The following is a 15,771-nucleotide window of genomic DNA, read 5'->3' as shown; positions in this document are numbered from 1 at the left end:
TAAAAAAATTATAAAGCTCTGTTGTTGGGTGGGGGGAGGGAACTTAGCATGCTCAGTGGGCACAGAATATTGGCTGACTGCTGGCAGAGGTGATGATAGAATATTCTGTTAGAATATATAATTATGCAACCCTGTGTATGTATATGTACATATATGTATATGTAAGAGTGAATGAACTGCATTATTTTTGTAGGAGAATAAGTGTAACCAATCAGATTTTTTTCTAGTGTCAGCTACTAGATTCTTAGAGTATTAACTGCCAGATATAAGAAAAACCGTCAGTTAGCATTTTCTGTTGATATGTCAGTGCTCAGTTAGGACTGTTTGCTGCTAGATGTTTGCTGTTAGCATGTTGCCAAAGATGATGTTAGGACTGTCTGATAATTGTGTTATGAAACTGTCAAGCACAAACCAAATCTGTACCAAGTCAAATGTTCTATTACTGTTACGTTATTATTCAACATATTTTAAAGTAAATGTTCTTAAAGTTTACTGTGACTGAATATTTTATCTGCTGACACGCAAGCATACAGTTTGTATCAAGGGAGAATATTTTTCATAATCTGTATGGGTTTTTATATACAGTATATTCATACTTAATCTGCTGTGTGTAAACTGATCGAGAACAGATCCTGTCCCTCCTCTCTATGACTACCTTTCAAGTATTTGAAAAGTGCTGTCATATCTCCCCTTGCCCCTCTTTTCTCAAGGCTATACATGCCCAGTTCTTTCAGTCTTTCCCCATAGGGCTTGGCTTCCAGTCCACTGATCATCCTTGTTGCCTTTCTCTGAAGCACATAATGTCTTTTGGGGAGGGGGCAGTACCACTAATCTCAGTGTTGTTGAAGGGAGAAGTGTAATTTATATGGTTGAGGGGAAAGCATGGCGCACAAAGTCAAAGGCACTTCCTTTATTATGCATTTCCTGTAACTGGGAACAGGTTTAGAAACAATGTGCACTGCATATGTTTCAGAACATGCCATGAATGCTACAGAACAAGTATCGCAACCATGCCATGTCAGTACTTCTGAGAGTTTATACATCTGATCAAGTGTGCAAACATTCAGAAGTAAATTAGGCACTAGTTGATGCTATGTCAACTCACAACAAACCTAGATGAATTTTAAAAGCAATAACAAAAATTTAGTACAAAAGTTGCCATCATCTCTGAACATCACAAACTAAAAGGGAGAAATGCAAATGCAATATTTCATTGAAAGAGGCTGGACATTACTTAACGTATCATAGAACTGAATAAATGTATAGGCAGAGCCTTTAGCACAGACTTTTTGGCAAACTTGGTTCATACAGCCAAGGGTCAGATGAAAGGTATTGCCTGTTGACACATAACTAGAGATATTTTTTAAAAAAATAGAAAATGAACAAATCTTTAGAAATTTCTTCTTTGAGGTGGCATCTTGTTTTTCAATATAATTCTCCCTATTGCAATACACTTGTTTCAATGTAAGAACAGTTTCTTCAGTCTGTTCACTAGGAAACTGGGCTCTGTTGCCATACATGGCCTCTATGAATCAATATATTTCAGCAGGAATGATCACTCCTCCCCTGTGGTTGAAAACTCAATAACAGGATGCTGTTCACCTCACATTAGCACACCTTCTGAGGTACCACTCACTGTAATGGCTACCAATTGAATTTGCATTATATTAAGCCATAGTGTTGTTGAATATGATCAAGGCAGACTGGGAAGTGTGTACAATAACACACCACCATGTGGTGCCAACTACCTTTCAGCTACTCTGTTTGACAATCAAACAACCAATGTTTTCACCCAGCCCTCATATATGTAGAAGCTAAGACAATGCCACGCAGCAAAATGCCAGCCTGCTTCACTGTGTATTGAGGAAAGGAAGAAGTGCCAACCTGGCAAACCCTTAACTTGCAAAATTCTGCAATAACCTCTTGAAGGAAAGAGACTGGCAAATAAGAAAGATAATAAACTGACTTCTTTGCAATTTATCAAATTGGCATTGGCAAAATGTGTTAGCAGAATCCCCCAGGACACTGACCAAACTGGTGGTGGTGGTGTTTTCTGGAATTTATCATTCAGCATCCCGGCCTATGCTCTGAAATGCAAACTGAGCTTCCCAGAGAACACACACACACATAGATATAAGTAATTAGGAGCAACTGTTTGGAGTAGTTGCTCTCAAGAGAAACAGCAGGAACTGATTATATGAAAGTTATATATTGGTGGTAAACAGAACGTCTGCTCTTTCTCTCCTGTCGCCATTCTATTTGTGAACATCTCTGCTGAGGTCCTTAGGATGGAACGGCCCATACTCACACCCAGCGCCGTGCTCCACTGCTGCTGTCAAACAAGTAATCTTGTCCTGTGACTAGAGACATATAGAAGGTGCAGTGGTCATGTCTATTTAAGCTAATTTTCCTCCCTGCCTGTGTTAGGGTGCACACTTCTACTATCAGGTAGATCTGGCCCATCTTACAAGCACTGAGATTATACAGTGTGCCTGTCTGAAATATATCTCTAGAAAGAATATTATTGGGTGGGTAGGCAGTGATCTCAGAGTTGCTGTGAAATTCAATTACAGACATGGACATACATGCAGTCCAGCTGTCACATCTCACAGAGCAGGGGATTTCTGAAAGCACAACCTGCGATCCATGCCATGGATTCATTTCATTGGAAACCTCTAGAGCCAGACCTCTTGGCCAGAAGCCCTTGCATGACAGTGTCATCAGTGATTTGTGGTCTGGGGGGGGATTCCTCTTCCCTCTGTGCAGGAGAGCCATTTGCCTGCTGGCTGTTGCTTACTATGATGAAGTGACATCACAAATATATCTCACAGCCTCCATCTAATGACTTGATCCCTGACTCAAAGATGCGAGAGAGTTAATTTAACAGGGAAGAGAAAGTTGTGCTTCATTTGTGCATGTCGTATTGATTGACTGGTTAACTGGTTAACAGAATTACTAAATCTGTCTCCTTGCCATTTGAGGTGTCTTTTAAACAATGATAAAGCAAACTGGTGACTGAACGTACCTGGGTCTTGAGCCCGGCCATCAAACTGGTGGTGCTATAAGACAAGAAGCAGGAAAAGAGATGGCGTCACATAATTATTGCCTTATTACTTATTATTACTCCCTCATGTGAGCTGAAAGCAAGGAGTAACATGGCAAGGAAAAAAAATCTGCTTAAGTTTGAATGATAGGGCTGGCTACTGCAGGAATGGGCAACCTCCAGAGGCTTGGGGCCTGAAGAAGACCATGTGCAGACCTTGGAGTGCTACTCTTGCTCCTGCATACTACTCCCTTAACACAAGCGCCTCCGTCTCATTTTTGAAATTGTAATATATATATATATATATTGCAGTTTCTGTTGGCCATGTGGGCATCAGAAGGTGCAATATATTACAGTTTCAAAAATGAGATTGAGGAACCTGGGGAGCATATAACAGGGGAACATTGACCTGAATGCCCCCCAAGGGGATTTTAAAAGTCATATTTCCCCTAAAACAATGTAAAAAAAATAAGGTGTGGGGAGCCCTTATTGAACCTAAGGGTGCCAACGTAACACTTCACAGAACTGAATAAATGTATAAACAGAACCTTTAGCACAGACATTTTGGTAAACTTGGTTTATATGGGCATATTGAACCTAAGGTTGCTTGAGCTCTCCCTTTGGGCCCACACTCCATGCTGCTAGATGATTCTCCAAGTTAATAGTGTGAGTGCTGGACTACAACTCAGAAGTCCTGGATTCAACTCTCCAGTAGGCCATGAATCTCACTGGTAAATCTTGGTTCCGTCATCATCTCTCAGCTTGACCTTCCTCAGTGTTATTTTGAGTAGGAAGCGGGAGGCGGAAGACCAGGTATAGGACCTTAATCTCACTGGAGGAAAGGGAGGATATAAATACAGTGAATGTGAATTAAATGACAATGTGTTCCAGAAAGTAGGTATCTGCCAGCAAAAGGCATCCCAGGACAGGCAGAGTGTGGAACAGTTACTTTTTAAAGACCAGAACTCCCATAATTCCTGAGTCCTCGTGGCCACTGGATGCTTTGGCTGGAGGATTCTAGAAGTTGTTGTCCAAAAAAAGTAACCTTTTCTAAGCACTGGTGAAAGGAAAGCAGGAAGGACTGTTTGCTATTCCTATTTTGCTGAGGAAGCCATCCATAAATTACTACATTCCCATGGGTATACCATGGACCACCAGAAATAAATAGGTTCTAGATCAAATCAAGCCTGAAATTTCACTAGAAATGGTAATGGCTATACTGACATTCTGCTTTGGGCACATCACACACACACAAAAACTCACTGGAAAGAGGAAAAGAAAACAACAATGCTGGGGTAAATTGAAGGCAACGGGAAAAGAGGAAGAACTAAAATGAGACAGATTGTCTCAATTTTTAAAAAGACATAGTTTTGGGTTAAAAAGACCTGAGAGGACTGATAATGACAGGACCATTTGAAGGTTACTAGTTCATGGGTTCTTCTTCAGTCAGAAGCAAACTAATGGTACAGAACAACAAGACCCTATGTGCATAGGTGCAAAAACACCACAAAACCGATAGTCCTCCACTGCTGGTAATGTATAGTAGGACTCTACACACAGTCTAATTGGAAACTCAAAATGGGACCATGCCGTACCAGACTTAGCATCTCGGTGGAGCCTTTATCTTTCTCCTTACTTGGCTCTTCTGCCATGATGTAATTTTTCCCCAGTCCTTTCTCCCTACGGAATAAAAGGCATGGATGAAAAAGTGTCATCTCTTAGCATCCTGATGAACATTGGCCAGGGCCAACAACAGATGGAGCAACAGCCTGGATGTTTTATATATTAATAACAAACACTAGCATTCCACCTCATGACAAGGAGGGCTGGGGTGTGATTACAAGATTTACCTCTCCCAAATCTGCAGAATTAAGTTGGCTAGAAACATCTGTAATGAAGGCAGACTTTTGACAGCCATGATGCAAAGTATACATTGCCCTCAGCTTCTTCAGAAGCACTGTACTGTTGCTTTATGCTGGCCAGAATATTTTTGAACCAAGGAAATTGTATAGGTCATCTCTTCACTGCACTGACATCAGATGGATCCTGCTTAGTAGTACGTGGTCCATGGCTGTCATAAGGGATAACCTGCACATGGAGAACCTTTGGCTTTTCAGGTGTTTTGACTTACAACTCCCACCAGCCTTATCTATATAAGAATTGTGGGAGTTGTAACCCAAAACATCTGGAGAACCAAAAGTTTATCCATAAATGTGTTGCACATCTCCTAAGCTGAACTGCTCCTTAGCTCATGTCTCAGCTTCTGAATCTTTGTCCAATAAATCAGTTCTTTCCAAGAAATATAATGGGAATGAACATTCTCCTACAATGCATTAGACTGTGGGCAATGGACAGGGCACTTACTGGTCTTGCAGGAGTGGCTGAGACATCTCTCCTTGTGCCTTCCTGAAATCCAAACAACAGTAGAATGAGTTTTGAAAAGAGAGCACACCTCATTCCTGGTCTGACCGCAGTGAAGTTCCGTGGTTGTATGAAACAAGCATATAACCCAATGCAAAACAGCGGTTGATATGGAAGAAGGAACACATAAATAGGTTGTGCTGGAAACTCACCACCAGCAGAGGCGCCAGAGCAACAAACCCAAGGCAGTCAAGAGGAGAATTCCAGTAAGTGTAAGAACCACCACAAACCAAGGATCTGGTGCCCAAAACTCCACAGTCCTATGCAAAACGATGGGTTCCTTGGGCACAGTCTGAAATCAGAACAAGGAAAATCTATTAGACTGAACTATACAGTCAGAGAGCTTGGAAGTCACTAGGTATAATGATATAACTTATCTGTGCCAAGTTACTTTTTTGGTAACAAGTAACAAAATGAGTTACAAATTTACTACAGAAGTAATAAAACAAGTAGTTACAAAGTTGATTTCTAAGTGGAACAAAGAACAGATCCTAATTTTTTCAAAAGTTAATATCCAATAACATTTTAAAGGCATTTTTTCAGGATGTTTCATATTATGTGGCTTAATCTTGTCAGTCTAGGTGGCAAGGGAAGAGATCCAGTATGGTGCAGTGGTCCAAGTGTTGAACTAAGGAGACCCAGGTTCAAATCCCCATTGGGCACAAAAATTACAGGGTTATCTTGGGCCAATCATCTTCTCACAGTATTTTTCCATGTATAAGATGCCATTTTCCCCTAAAATCATTACACTAAAAATTGAGGGGTGTCTTATACACGGAAGTAAGCTGAGGAGAGAACAAAACTGCCCGTACCTTGCCTCTGTAAATAAGCTTCCTTCAATCACAAGGCTTAGCTTCCTACAGTCAGGAGACTTAGCTTCCTCCAATTACAAGCCTTATGGAACTGACGTCAGCTGATGCTGAACAAACCAATTGGAACACACCTCGTTGGAGGTGGAGCCTGTAGGCTCAGATGCAACAGGGACTTGTAATCTCCAAGCATTCTAAGCCCAGAGGCTGAATACTCAATTTCTTAATTTTGGGTTAGAAAAGTGTGGGGGTCCTTATACATGGGGGTATCTTATACATGGAAAAATATGGTAAATGTGAACTTGCATTCTCTTACTGTGAAGTCACACCAGGACATTCAGTTCTCTTTGACGCAAGTGGCCACACAGGCAGAAGAGCAAACAACAACAACAACAACAACAAAAACAACCTTCTAACTGCAGTTCCAGGTGGTGCAGTTCAAAGGAACTGCTTCAAGAATGCTTTACATCCTCAGTGACTCTTTCCTCATCTTGTCCACCAGATAGCACATGCACATGCACATGCTCTCCTGGTCCTCTCTCATGTGGCAGGAGGCAAAGGGGAAGGTATTTGTCTGGTCTTTCTTTTCCACATTGTAGAAAGCAAAAGGATTTAACTTTTCAAAAGTGGAAGGGTCTCTGGTGGAGAGGAAAAACAGTGGGTTGGGGACATGGGACTCTGGGTTGATTCTTTTTTTCTTTGCCAAGGTGATCTAGCATTAAACTAGTGTATCAATGCAATGACTCATCCTCATCCACAATCATCCTTGTTTATTTAATTAAAAAACATGCTTAGACACTCAAGGAACAAATTGTGGGGACAGGTGTTCCTGCAGTCCCTAAATATCATGCTCCAGCTGGCTATGTCACCAGAATACTACCCACTACTCCCTGTAATTTTACAGAATGAAACAACTGCTCACATGGCGAAAAGTCCTTTCAAATTGTTCCAGCTTGAAAAAAGTAGAAGACCCCAATGGCAAAGAAAAAAAATATCTGTTGGAAGCAAAAAAAAGGGCTGGACTAATTCAAATTGGTCTTTGCATCTTGTGATCAGTTTAAACAAATCAAATTCATCTGTTTTATACCCTCTGCAAATCCTGGGGTATTTGGCCATGTAGTTGCAGCCTCACTCTGACCTACTTCACAGCATTTTTGTAGGAATAAAGGAGGGGGCATGCAGCCAATGGGCGACATGCATGCCTCATGGGAACTGCTGTAGCCTCAGAGACAGCCTGAAAGCCCCCACTAAGTTTTTTAAAACTTTTTTTTCATAAGAAAGGCCTTGGCAGATTTTGCATTCAGGGCGGGGTGGTGGTCAATTGAGCCCCTATCACAAAACTCCACAGTGAAACCTGAGGTGCCAGCTGAAGCTTTCCTTCCATTATATCCAAGCTCTAGAACAAAGACACTCTTAAAATGGTGCCTCTACTTCTCGGCAGTCTCTGACAAGGCAGAAGACGTCCACGGTGTCAGAAACTACTGAGAGATCCAGAGGTCGGTAATAAGACCACACACCCTTACTGCCACTCATCAACCAAAATAACATTTGGCAAGTAACAACATAAGGTAGCAAAATCGCCTCACGTAGAAGACACATTACCCTACTAGCCCAGAACTGCTAGAAAGAGAGAGGGTTGTGTCTATGAGAGACATATGAGAAGCATGAAAATGTCAGTTACTTGGTTTAACCAATGGATTCTTAATGCCTTCATCTGCACCCTCACCGTAGTAGTGGTGGCAGTAGTCGGCACTGTGGTGGTCCAGGGGGTCACATAAACAATTACGGTGGCCGTGGTGCTGAAGCGACCATCTGTCACTTGGATAAGAAGTTCAAAAATGAGGGGGTCAAAAATACCATCCCGGTTATAGGAGAAGGTGTTTGGGAAAAGCCTGTCACCCTCCATGCGAAAGCGTCCATTTGTGTTGCCTGGAGGGGGAGAAAAAGAGGCAAAAGCATGGGTGCAGGGGCAGAGAAGGCACATCTGCAATGCATCCTGGGTCACCCTTATACCAGTTTAACTTGCCATTGCTTCCTTCAAAGAATCCTGGTGATATTTCTGTTCGAGATCTCCAGCCTGTTTCACCCGAGTACTATTCTCAGGGTTTCCTAGGGAGAAGCAATGGCTACCACACCATTGTAGTTGTGTGAAGGAGCTGTGGTTGGAGTATGACATCACATTCACAACGCACAACTGTCTCTTCCTGCTCTCTGATGAGCATTCTCATAGTCTCTGTTGTTTCTATTAATTTTTTGCTGATTTGAAACTCCATTGTTACCATCCAGCTGAGCTTCCTCTCCACTCAGGCACAAAAACTATTTAGGCCTGAGTGGAGTCTGAAGCCATGCTTTCTTGGTCCATCTCAGACCTCCAGCAACAACAACACTGAAGCTCCTGTCCTCAGTATTCCCAAGTTCAGATCAGCCCCCTGGCACCCTCCTGCATCCATTCCATACCACGAACAATGCTGTAGCTCAATTCGCTTCGCTCATCCTTATCTGTGCAATGCAGCTGAGTGATGCTCATAGTCCTGGCCTGTATGGAAAGGATGGAAAAGTCCCCAAATGGTGGCTCACACACAGGGGGGTTGTCATTCACATCCTGGGGAATAAGAAAAGAGGTCACGTTTCCCAACACATTGGCACTACAGGTCTTTGGCAGTTCCTTAGCCTCAAACTCCCTCCTTCTGTTTGCATTTCTCATGGGTGCTTCTAAAACCAAGATTCCACACAGGGACTCCACCAGCCACTGGGCTTCTCGTCTTGTTCCAAGTGGCAAATAAGACATTATAACCCCTGTAAGCATTTGCAGCATTCTGTCTGAACTACACAAGAGCCAAACAATGACAGGGTGTAATTGTTTGCAGAGCTTGCCTTCGCCAGAGTGGTAGGAGATTTCACTTCCTGCCATTGGTGGTTTTATGAGGTAACTCTTGTGATGCCATCTTCAAACTACCAAAGGAAGGGCATAATGTGAATACAGCAGCCTCAGGTGTTTTAACTTAAGTAGCTTTTCACTGGCAGGTGTAAAGCAAGCTGTCCTAAGTTGAACCCTGCTCTGCTACTGAGGTCAATGTTAGAAGAGACATTTGCTCTTAGTTCGTCAAAAGAAGCCACTCTCAAACCCTTCTTCTGACTCACTCCATGTCATTCCATCCATCTTCTGCCAGGTGCACGTAAGCAATGACGTCCAGCTGAGTTTGCCGCAGATTATGGATGGCCTTCACCTTTTACCACAGAGTACACTTGGAGCTATCTTGCTTGACTGACCTTCCACATTTCATGAGAGGGTTGGAAGTCATAAAACTGAGTTTTGGGTGTTAGTGGGGGACTAGATGAGTATCTCTGGTAATAAAGGTGGGAGGATGGAAAGGGAATTATCATAAGTTGGGGCTTTACTTTAGTCCCATAATAAACAACATACAATCACACATGAAATCTCACTTTTGGGTCAACAGTAGCCTTTGTACATCCCATTCCTGCACACTATGGTCCTTATCCTGATCAGAACTCGGTAGCTAAGTATAATTTTGAAACATACATGGAACATGAAACCATTTGCTTAAAGTTATGTGTACTTTGGCCAGTTTACTGAGAGCATCTATATTCCTTCACTACTCGTTTCTCCATCTTATAGGTAAAATACAATTTAGGTTGTACTATTATTAGAATAATGAGAAACAAAATCCTCTAATATCAACACTGCTTTAGTCTGCCTTTAAGGATCACGTGACATGCAAAATTTCAACAGGTATCGTTTTTGCTGTACAGGTAGCTGCATGTGTGGACATCATGAGATAGACAATATAGAATTCAAATAGCCTAAATGGATGCAGAAGATGGAGAAGATCTATTCTCTACAAAAACAAGGCCTAATAAAGACCAGAAACTGTTAACATAAAAATTAGAGTGAAGGCGAAGAACACTGAAACCATCCCAGTGCCAAAATATAATTTAAATAGTATTTATAACAAATTTAAAGTTCATATAAAGTACAGACTTGCATTACTAAATTCAACTGACTGTGAACAGAAAAACTGTGGAATAAAACCAGAGAAATTGTCAGGCAAGAATGAAAAAGTACTATGCATGTAGCCAATAAGTACATAAATAAAAGCTTTGATGGATGATTGATGAAATTCTTAAAAGGTTTAATGACAGTCAAGAAGCAAAAGTAGAGGGTGACAGTAATAGGATCATAATCCTAAATGCAACTTTGCATTGACCTGCACATAGGGGCAATCAGAACTGTTTACAAATCATTGTTTTTTAAAAAAGAATATACTACAATTACAATGTAAAGAAAGAGAAAAAGAAAAACGAAGATTAAACATGCTGCAAAACCAATATAATATGATATAATATCTGTTCAGGACAAAATAAAGAGAAGAGAATAAAGAGAAGATGGAATCATTAGACTGAAGAGCTGTACAAAAGAAATCCAGTGACAAAGTATCTGCAGCTTTAGAAAGAGAAACTACAATAAATCAATTGGAAGAAATAAATAATCAGGAGTAGACTGAATGCCAACAGAACTCTTCCAGGCTATGAAGATTAAATGTGTAAAAATCCTAACAACAGTGTATAAAAATATGTTTTAAAGATTTTATTAAGTTTCCAAAGGGGAAAGGGGTTCATGGGGGAGCAAACCAGCTTTACAGTTTTTCCAAAGTAATGATGTTACTGTGCGAGGTAAGTGTTAGGATGAAGAAAAAGAACATTCATACTATGGTATTCCCAATTATGTATGAATGAGAAAGCTGGAAAATGAAAACAGCTGACCGGGAAAAGAGTGCCAGGGAGAGAAACAAATATGTTCCAAATCAAATCAAGCCTGAAGTCTCACGACAAGTTCAAATGACTAAACAGAATGATCACCTTATACTTTGGACACAATGTGAAAAGACAAGATTCACTGGAGGGGAAGAGGAAGGAAGAAAGTAAAGGAGACCAAACATGAGGTAGATTAAGTCAATACAAGAAGTTGCAATCTTTAGTTTGCAAGACTTCAGCAGGACTGTTAATGATATGACACTTGAGAAATTCTCAATTAATATGATTGCCATAAAATTGAACAACTTGATGGTATGTAACAGGAACAGAATTTTTGCTCCTGTGGCGTTTCTGTTTTAGGGAAACAGAGTTGCTGTCAGACACCGAAGATGGCAAGCTTACAACAAGATAGAAGAGAAAGGAAAGCTTTTTACTCAGAGGAGATCATGGAATATTAATAAACTGGAAATAAGAAGTAATTCTGTGGTTCGCAGAAGAACAAAACAGAAGTGTATAAGAGACGACACACTTATCTGCATGCTCTGCTGTGCATGTAACACTTTGTAGGTAACTTATGGGGAAAATGGGGAAAGCTCTCCCCAGAATATAGTTTGGATTAAAGATCTTCTACATTATTTAAACCAATGTACCATATTCATACACTTGCATAATAGCCCTATTGCAGCTTTCCTTCAGTTGTGCCCTCCATAGGTCCTGAACTATAATGGCCATTACCCTAGGACACCATAGCCACCGTGTGGGGGGAAGGTTGGTGTTGGTGGAAGCTGCAGTCCCACACATTGTGGAACTGTGTTTTTGTGCATTAGTGGCATTCAAGAGACAAGCATCAGACTTGTTAAACATCCCTCCTTGCAGTTACCTGCACATTAATGGTGATATTACATGTGGTCTGCTTTCCAGGATTTGCGTCATTATCCAGGTCCTTTAAGCTGATTGTCAAACGGTATGACTTCTTCAGTTCATAGTCCAGAGGCCCCAATACATACAGCAGTCCTGTAATACAGACACAAGACCATGCCTTTGTACGGTACTTTGCCTTAATATTTGTTTGTTTGTCTGTCTGTCTTTTGTTTGTTTATTATACTTGTATACTGCCCAGCTTAGTAACAAGCAATACTCTGGGCAGTTGACAATAAAAAGAAATGCACTCCAATAATCCAGTACTACAAAGAACACATTATACAAATCTATTAGAAATCAACAAATGATCAAAATTGTTCTAATCTAAAAACTTAAAGCTTAAAAAGTCGGGGAACTAGGCAACAAGTTACATAAAAAAAAAACTCAGCGGAGAATGTCCTTGAAAGCTTATTTGAAAAGTAAGGTCCTTAGCATCCTCTTGTAAGTTGAGAGGGAGGGGGTTTAGGGAAGCTCCCATTCCACATAGAAGGTACTACAACCAAGAATTTTCTTTGCCTCTCTCTCTCAGCGTGTACTGGGGAGATGTGATCAACCAGTCTAGCTGCTGCATATTGCATGTGTTGTAGTTTCCAAGTCAACTTTGGACAGCCCCACATAAAGAGTGTTACAGTAGTCAATTTCTGAGATAATCAGCTCATGCACCACTATCTTCCAGGACCTTTCATCCAGTTAGGGGCATAAATGATCCTAAGTTGGTTAAAGACTAATCTAGCCATGGCCAATATTTGATGTTCTCATGGCTGGGTCTAGGAATATCTCCAGGTGACTATCTATCAGGGATCTCCTGCTAACTCTCCTCAGACTGAAAAAGTAGGGAAATGTTTCAACCTAACAAGAAAGAAGTCCAGTTGCCATGACTCAGCTTCCAGATAACCACCCCTGGATGACTGAGAATCTTCACAGATATATCCCCAGGTTATAAATTCCAAAGAAGAAGGATAGCTCCATACATTTTAGGGATAAAGCCCATTAATCTATCTGGAGGGCTCCAAAGAAGGATTTAGTCTTATCTGGGTTCCCTTTCACTTTGTGATACCAGGTTATTATTTACAACTTCCAATACAGTACTAAGTTCCCTACTTCTGTTCTTTAATACCTGTGATGTAAATATGGTAAGATAAAATGTAATGTGATGAGTGATCATATTGACCAGAGTTGGCTATAGGGAAGCTCAGAAACTCCTTATTATGACAGTTTCACTGCAAGCAGTCCTTTTTATGCGCTATAAAACCTATAGTAGTGAAGGTCCCCGGAGACATGTCTAAATATAGAGGACATTGTATTCATACACTTTGTGTCTGAAAAAGTGGATCTTAATCCACGAAAGCTCACATTCAGATAAAATATCTTAGTCCTTAATGTGCTGTGATGTTTTGCCTTTCTTCCCTCTTCTTTTCTTTTCTTTTCTTTTCTTTTCTTTTCTTTTCCCCCTTTAATTTTGCCAAGATGGCAAAATTGAGAGAGTAACATAGCACATTCTGTGGAAACATAAGAGGCAAGTGTGTCTCTCCCTATCACCATCCCAAGCCTTATATCTCAGTCCTGCCAATGAATGCAAAAGGGACTGTGGAACTCCCTTCCGAGGGAAACTGGCCCCTGCTTTGTTCTCCTTCCAGCTACAGACAAATATATTTTCTCTTAAACAGATCTTCAATCATTTACTAGCTATTGTGGTGAGTGTTGTGCATTTCCTTTTCCTTTTCCAGGATTTTAAATTTGTTTTTTTAATATAATAACTTCCTTTAAAAAATATTACGATTCTTTTTTTCCCCGCTGCACATATTTTCAATCATGCTAAGCGAAACCTTGGACATTGCAATGGGAGAAAATTAAATACAGTGGGGTCTTGACTTAAGAACGCCTTGAGTTAAGAACATTTTGACTTAAGAACCGCTCTCATAGGAAAATATTGACTTGACTTACATACTTAGATTTGAGTTAAGAACTAAAAAAAAACCCACATGGGAGGCAGGGAAAGTGCAAAATTTGAACTTTCAGTTAACTGTTGGGCAGTGAAAAGGGTGCCTGTCTGCTTCCTCACTCCTCCCAGCGTTTAGAGAGTGGATTGGGAGTCTTCAGACTGCCTGGTACTGCCTGGACTGTATTTTCTCTGCCTTCCCTGAACCTTTCTTGACCTAAGAAAAAAAGAAACAAAATATCCCCCTCTAGTGGTTGTAGGCAGAATAGCAGCTTCCCATTAGTTTCTATGGACGGAAAAGAGCAGATACGGATCAAATGGTTTTCAATGCATTCATATGGGAAATGCAGATTTGACTTGAGAACATTTTGACTTGAGAACCGCCTTCCAATACGGATTAAGTTCTTAAGTCAAGACCCCACTGTATAATATAAAGGTAGATAATTAACATCAATAAAATAAGTCATCCTCACACGGTTACCCAAAAGAGTTAAAAGTAATGCTTTATGAAACCTTGAGTTGAGGCGCCAAAGCAGAATCCTTCAGAGGAAGCCGTGGGGGGGGGGTACAATACAAGCCTGGATGTGTGAGGTGCCTCCTCTTGAACCAAGAAGGGACAAAGGCCAGGGTGAGGCAAGAGAGTATCTTAGTGACAAGTTGAGATAAATAAAGCTTGCAGGTGGAGTTACGAGGAGTTACGAGGAGATCACATTGTTTGCCTGGGGAGGTCCTGCACCAATACCCTTTCTCACCTGTGCGACGGCCGATGTAGAAAAGAGTAGGTGGTCCAGCTTCTGTCTCCAGGATGTTGTACTCGATGTTGTTGAAAGGATAGTCTTGGTCCACACCACTGGCATTGCCAAAGAGGTCGCCGAAGCCAGCATTTTCTGGTACACTAAAGGACCTCTGTAAGCACTGCGGAAAGTACTCATTCACTGGGGTTACAGTCACCAGCACAGGAACCCTGGCTGTAAAGAACAGAGAATCACGTCCAAAAAGATGAGGTGGGCAGTGTTTTCAGCACAGCATCGGCCAGATGTTGGCTAGCATGTGAACAGCCAATCTACTTTAGCACAAACATGAGGCCAGGTTCATGTTGTGCCTGATGGCTGGAGATGCGAAGCCTTAAGCCCAGGCCAGACTCAATGACATATAAAGTGGGGGAGCAGCCTGCTTTTTGGAGCAAAAGTGGTCTATGAGGGGAGATCAGCATTCATACCATTTACCTTCCTGTAGCATCTCTTTCTAGGTTTGCTTGTCAGTTCATTTATTAATTACAGTACATTTATAGCTCTCAGCTAAAGGAAAAGTGACTGTGAGACTGCAAGGAGACAGCATTTTTTTGGGGGGAGGACAAAACTCCTTATACAAGTTTGCACATAAATTCTACCCCCTAAATACTGCCTGATATGGGACTGACGCAGACCATGATGACACAAACAGGTAAAGAGTATTAGGTATAGATTGCATATACACACATGTGGGATGTGCTTGATTCGGGTGCAGCAGAACTCAAAATGACCCAATCTAAAGCAACTCAGCATATGCCTAACTTCTTAATTTACCAATGAGATCTATACCAGCTGCGTTATACTATTGTAAAAATGAGAGAGATTTAGCCAGGGGCATTATATTTTACTGTCTGCAGAAGCGGATGTATTCGTTAAAGCTCACATTGAAATGCAACAGTCTTTAAGATGATTTTTATTTTTATTTTATATATCTCTTTATATATTTGTTTGAATGCACTTCACTACACTTACATTGTAAACAGACTAGGCACAAATCTTCTATGGCAATTTCCATGTTTCTGTGTTTATATTCTTTCAGTTTTATTGGGCATTTGATTGCTTTCCCTCTCAAAT

The 15,771-nt window shown here is 40.9% G+C and overlaps 1 protein-coding gene across 1 annotated transcript in view; it reads right to left on the bottom strand.

Annotated features, from left to right (window-relative positions):
• Window positions 1-190: 190 nt before the first annotated feature.
• CDHR4 (cadherin related family member 4) overlaps window positions 191-15,771 on the bottom strand; it is a 33,096-nt gene continuing 17,515 nt past the window's right edge. Inside the window, exons 12-20 of the mRNA XM_020789784.3 lie at window positions 14,659-14,874; window positions 11,927-12,060; window positions 8,731-8,875; window positions 8,000-8,202; window positions 5,617-5,756; window positions 5,408-5,449; window positions 4,639-4,723; window positions 3,026-3,059; window positions 191-2,360 (exon numbers count right to left, since the gene is read on the bottom strand). Of these exons, the coding sequence (XP_020645443.3) occupies window positions 2,305-2,360; window positions 3,026-3,059; window positions 4,639-4,723; window positions 5,408-5,449; window positions 5,617-5,756; window positions 8,000-8,202; window positions 8,731-8,875; window positions 11,927-12,060; window positions 14,659-14,874 (1,055 nt within the window). The 3' untranslated portion in view covers window positions 191-2,304. The remainder of the gene's footprint in view (window positions 2,361-3,025; window positions 3,060-4,638; window positions 4,724-5,407; window positions 5,450-5,616; window positions 5,757-7,999; window positions 8,203-8,730; window positions 8,876-11,926; window positions 12,061-14,658; window positions 14,875-15,771) is intronic.

Source organism: Pogona vitticeps, chromosome 2 (genome assembly GCF_051106095.1).
Source record: "Pogona vitticeps strain Pit_001003342236 chromosome 2, PviZW2.1, whole genome shotgun sequence".
Taxonomy (NCBI): Eukaryota; Metazoa; Chordata; class Lepidosauria; order Squamata; family Agamidae; genus Pogona; species Pogona vitticeps.
Note: the sequence above shows the minus strand (reverse complement) of the source record. Positions and strands in the feature narration are given on the sequence as shown.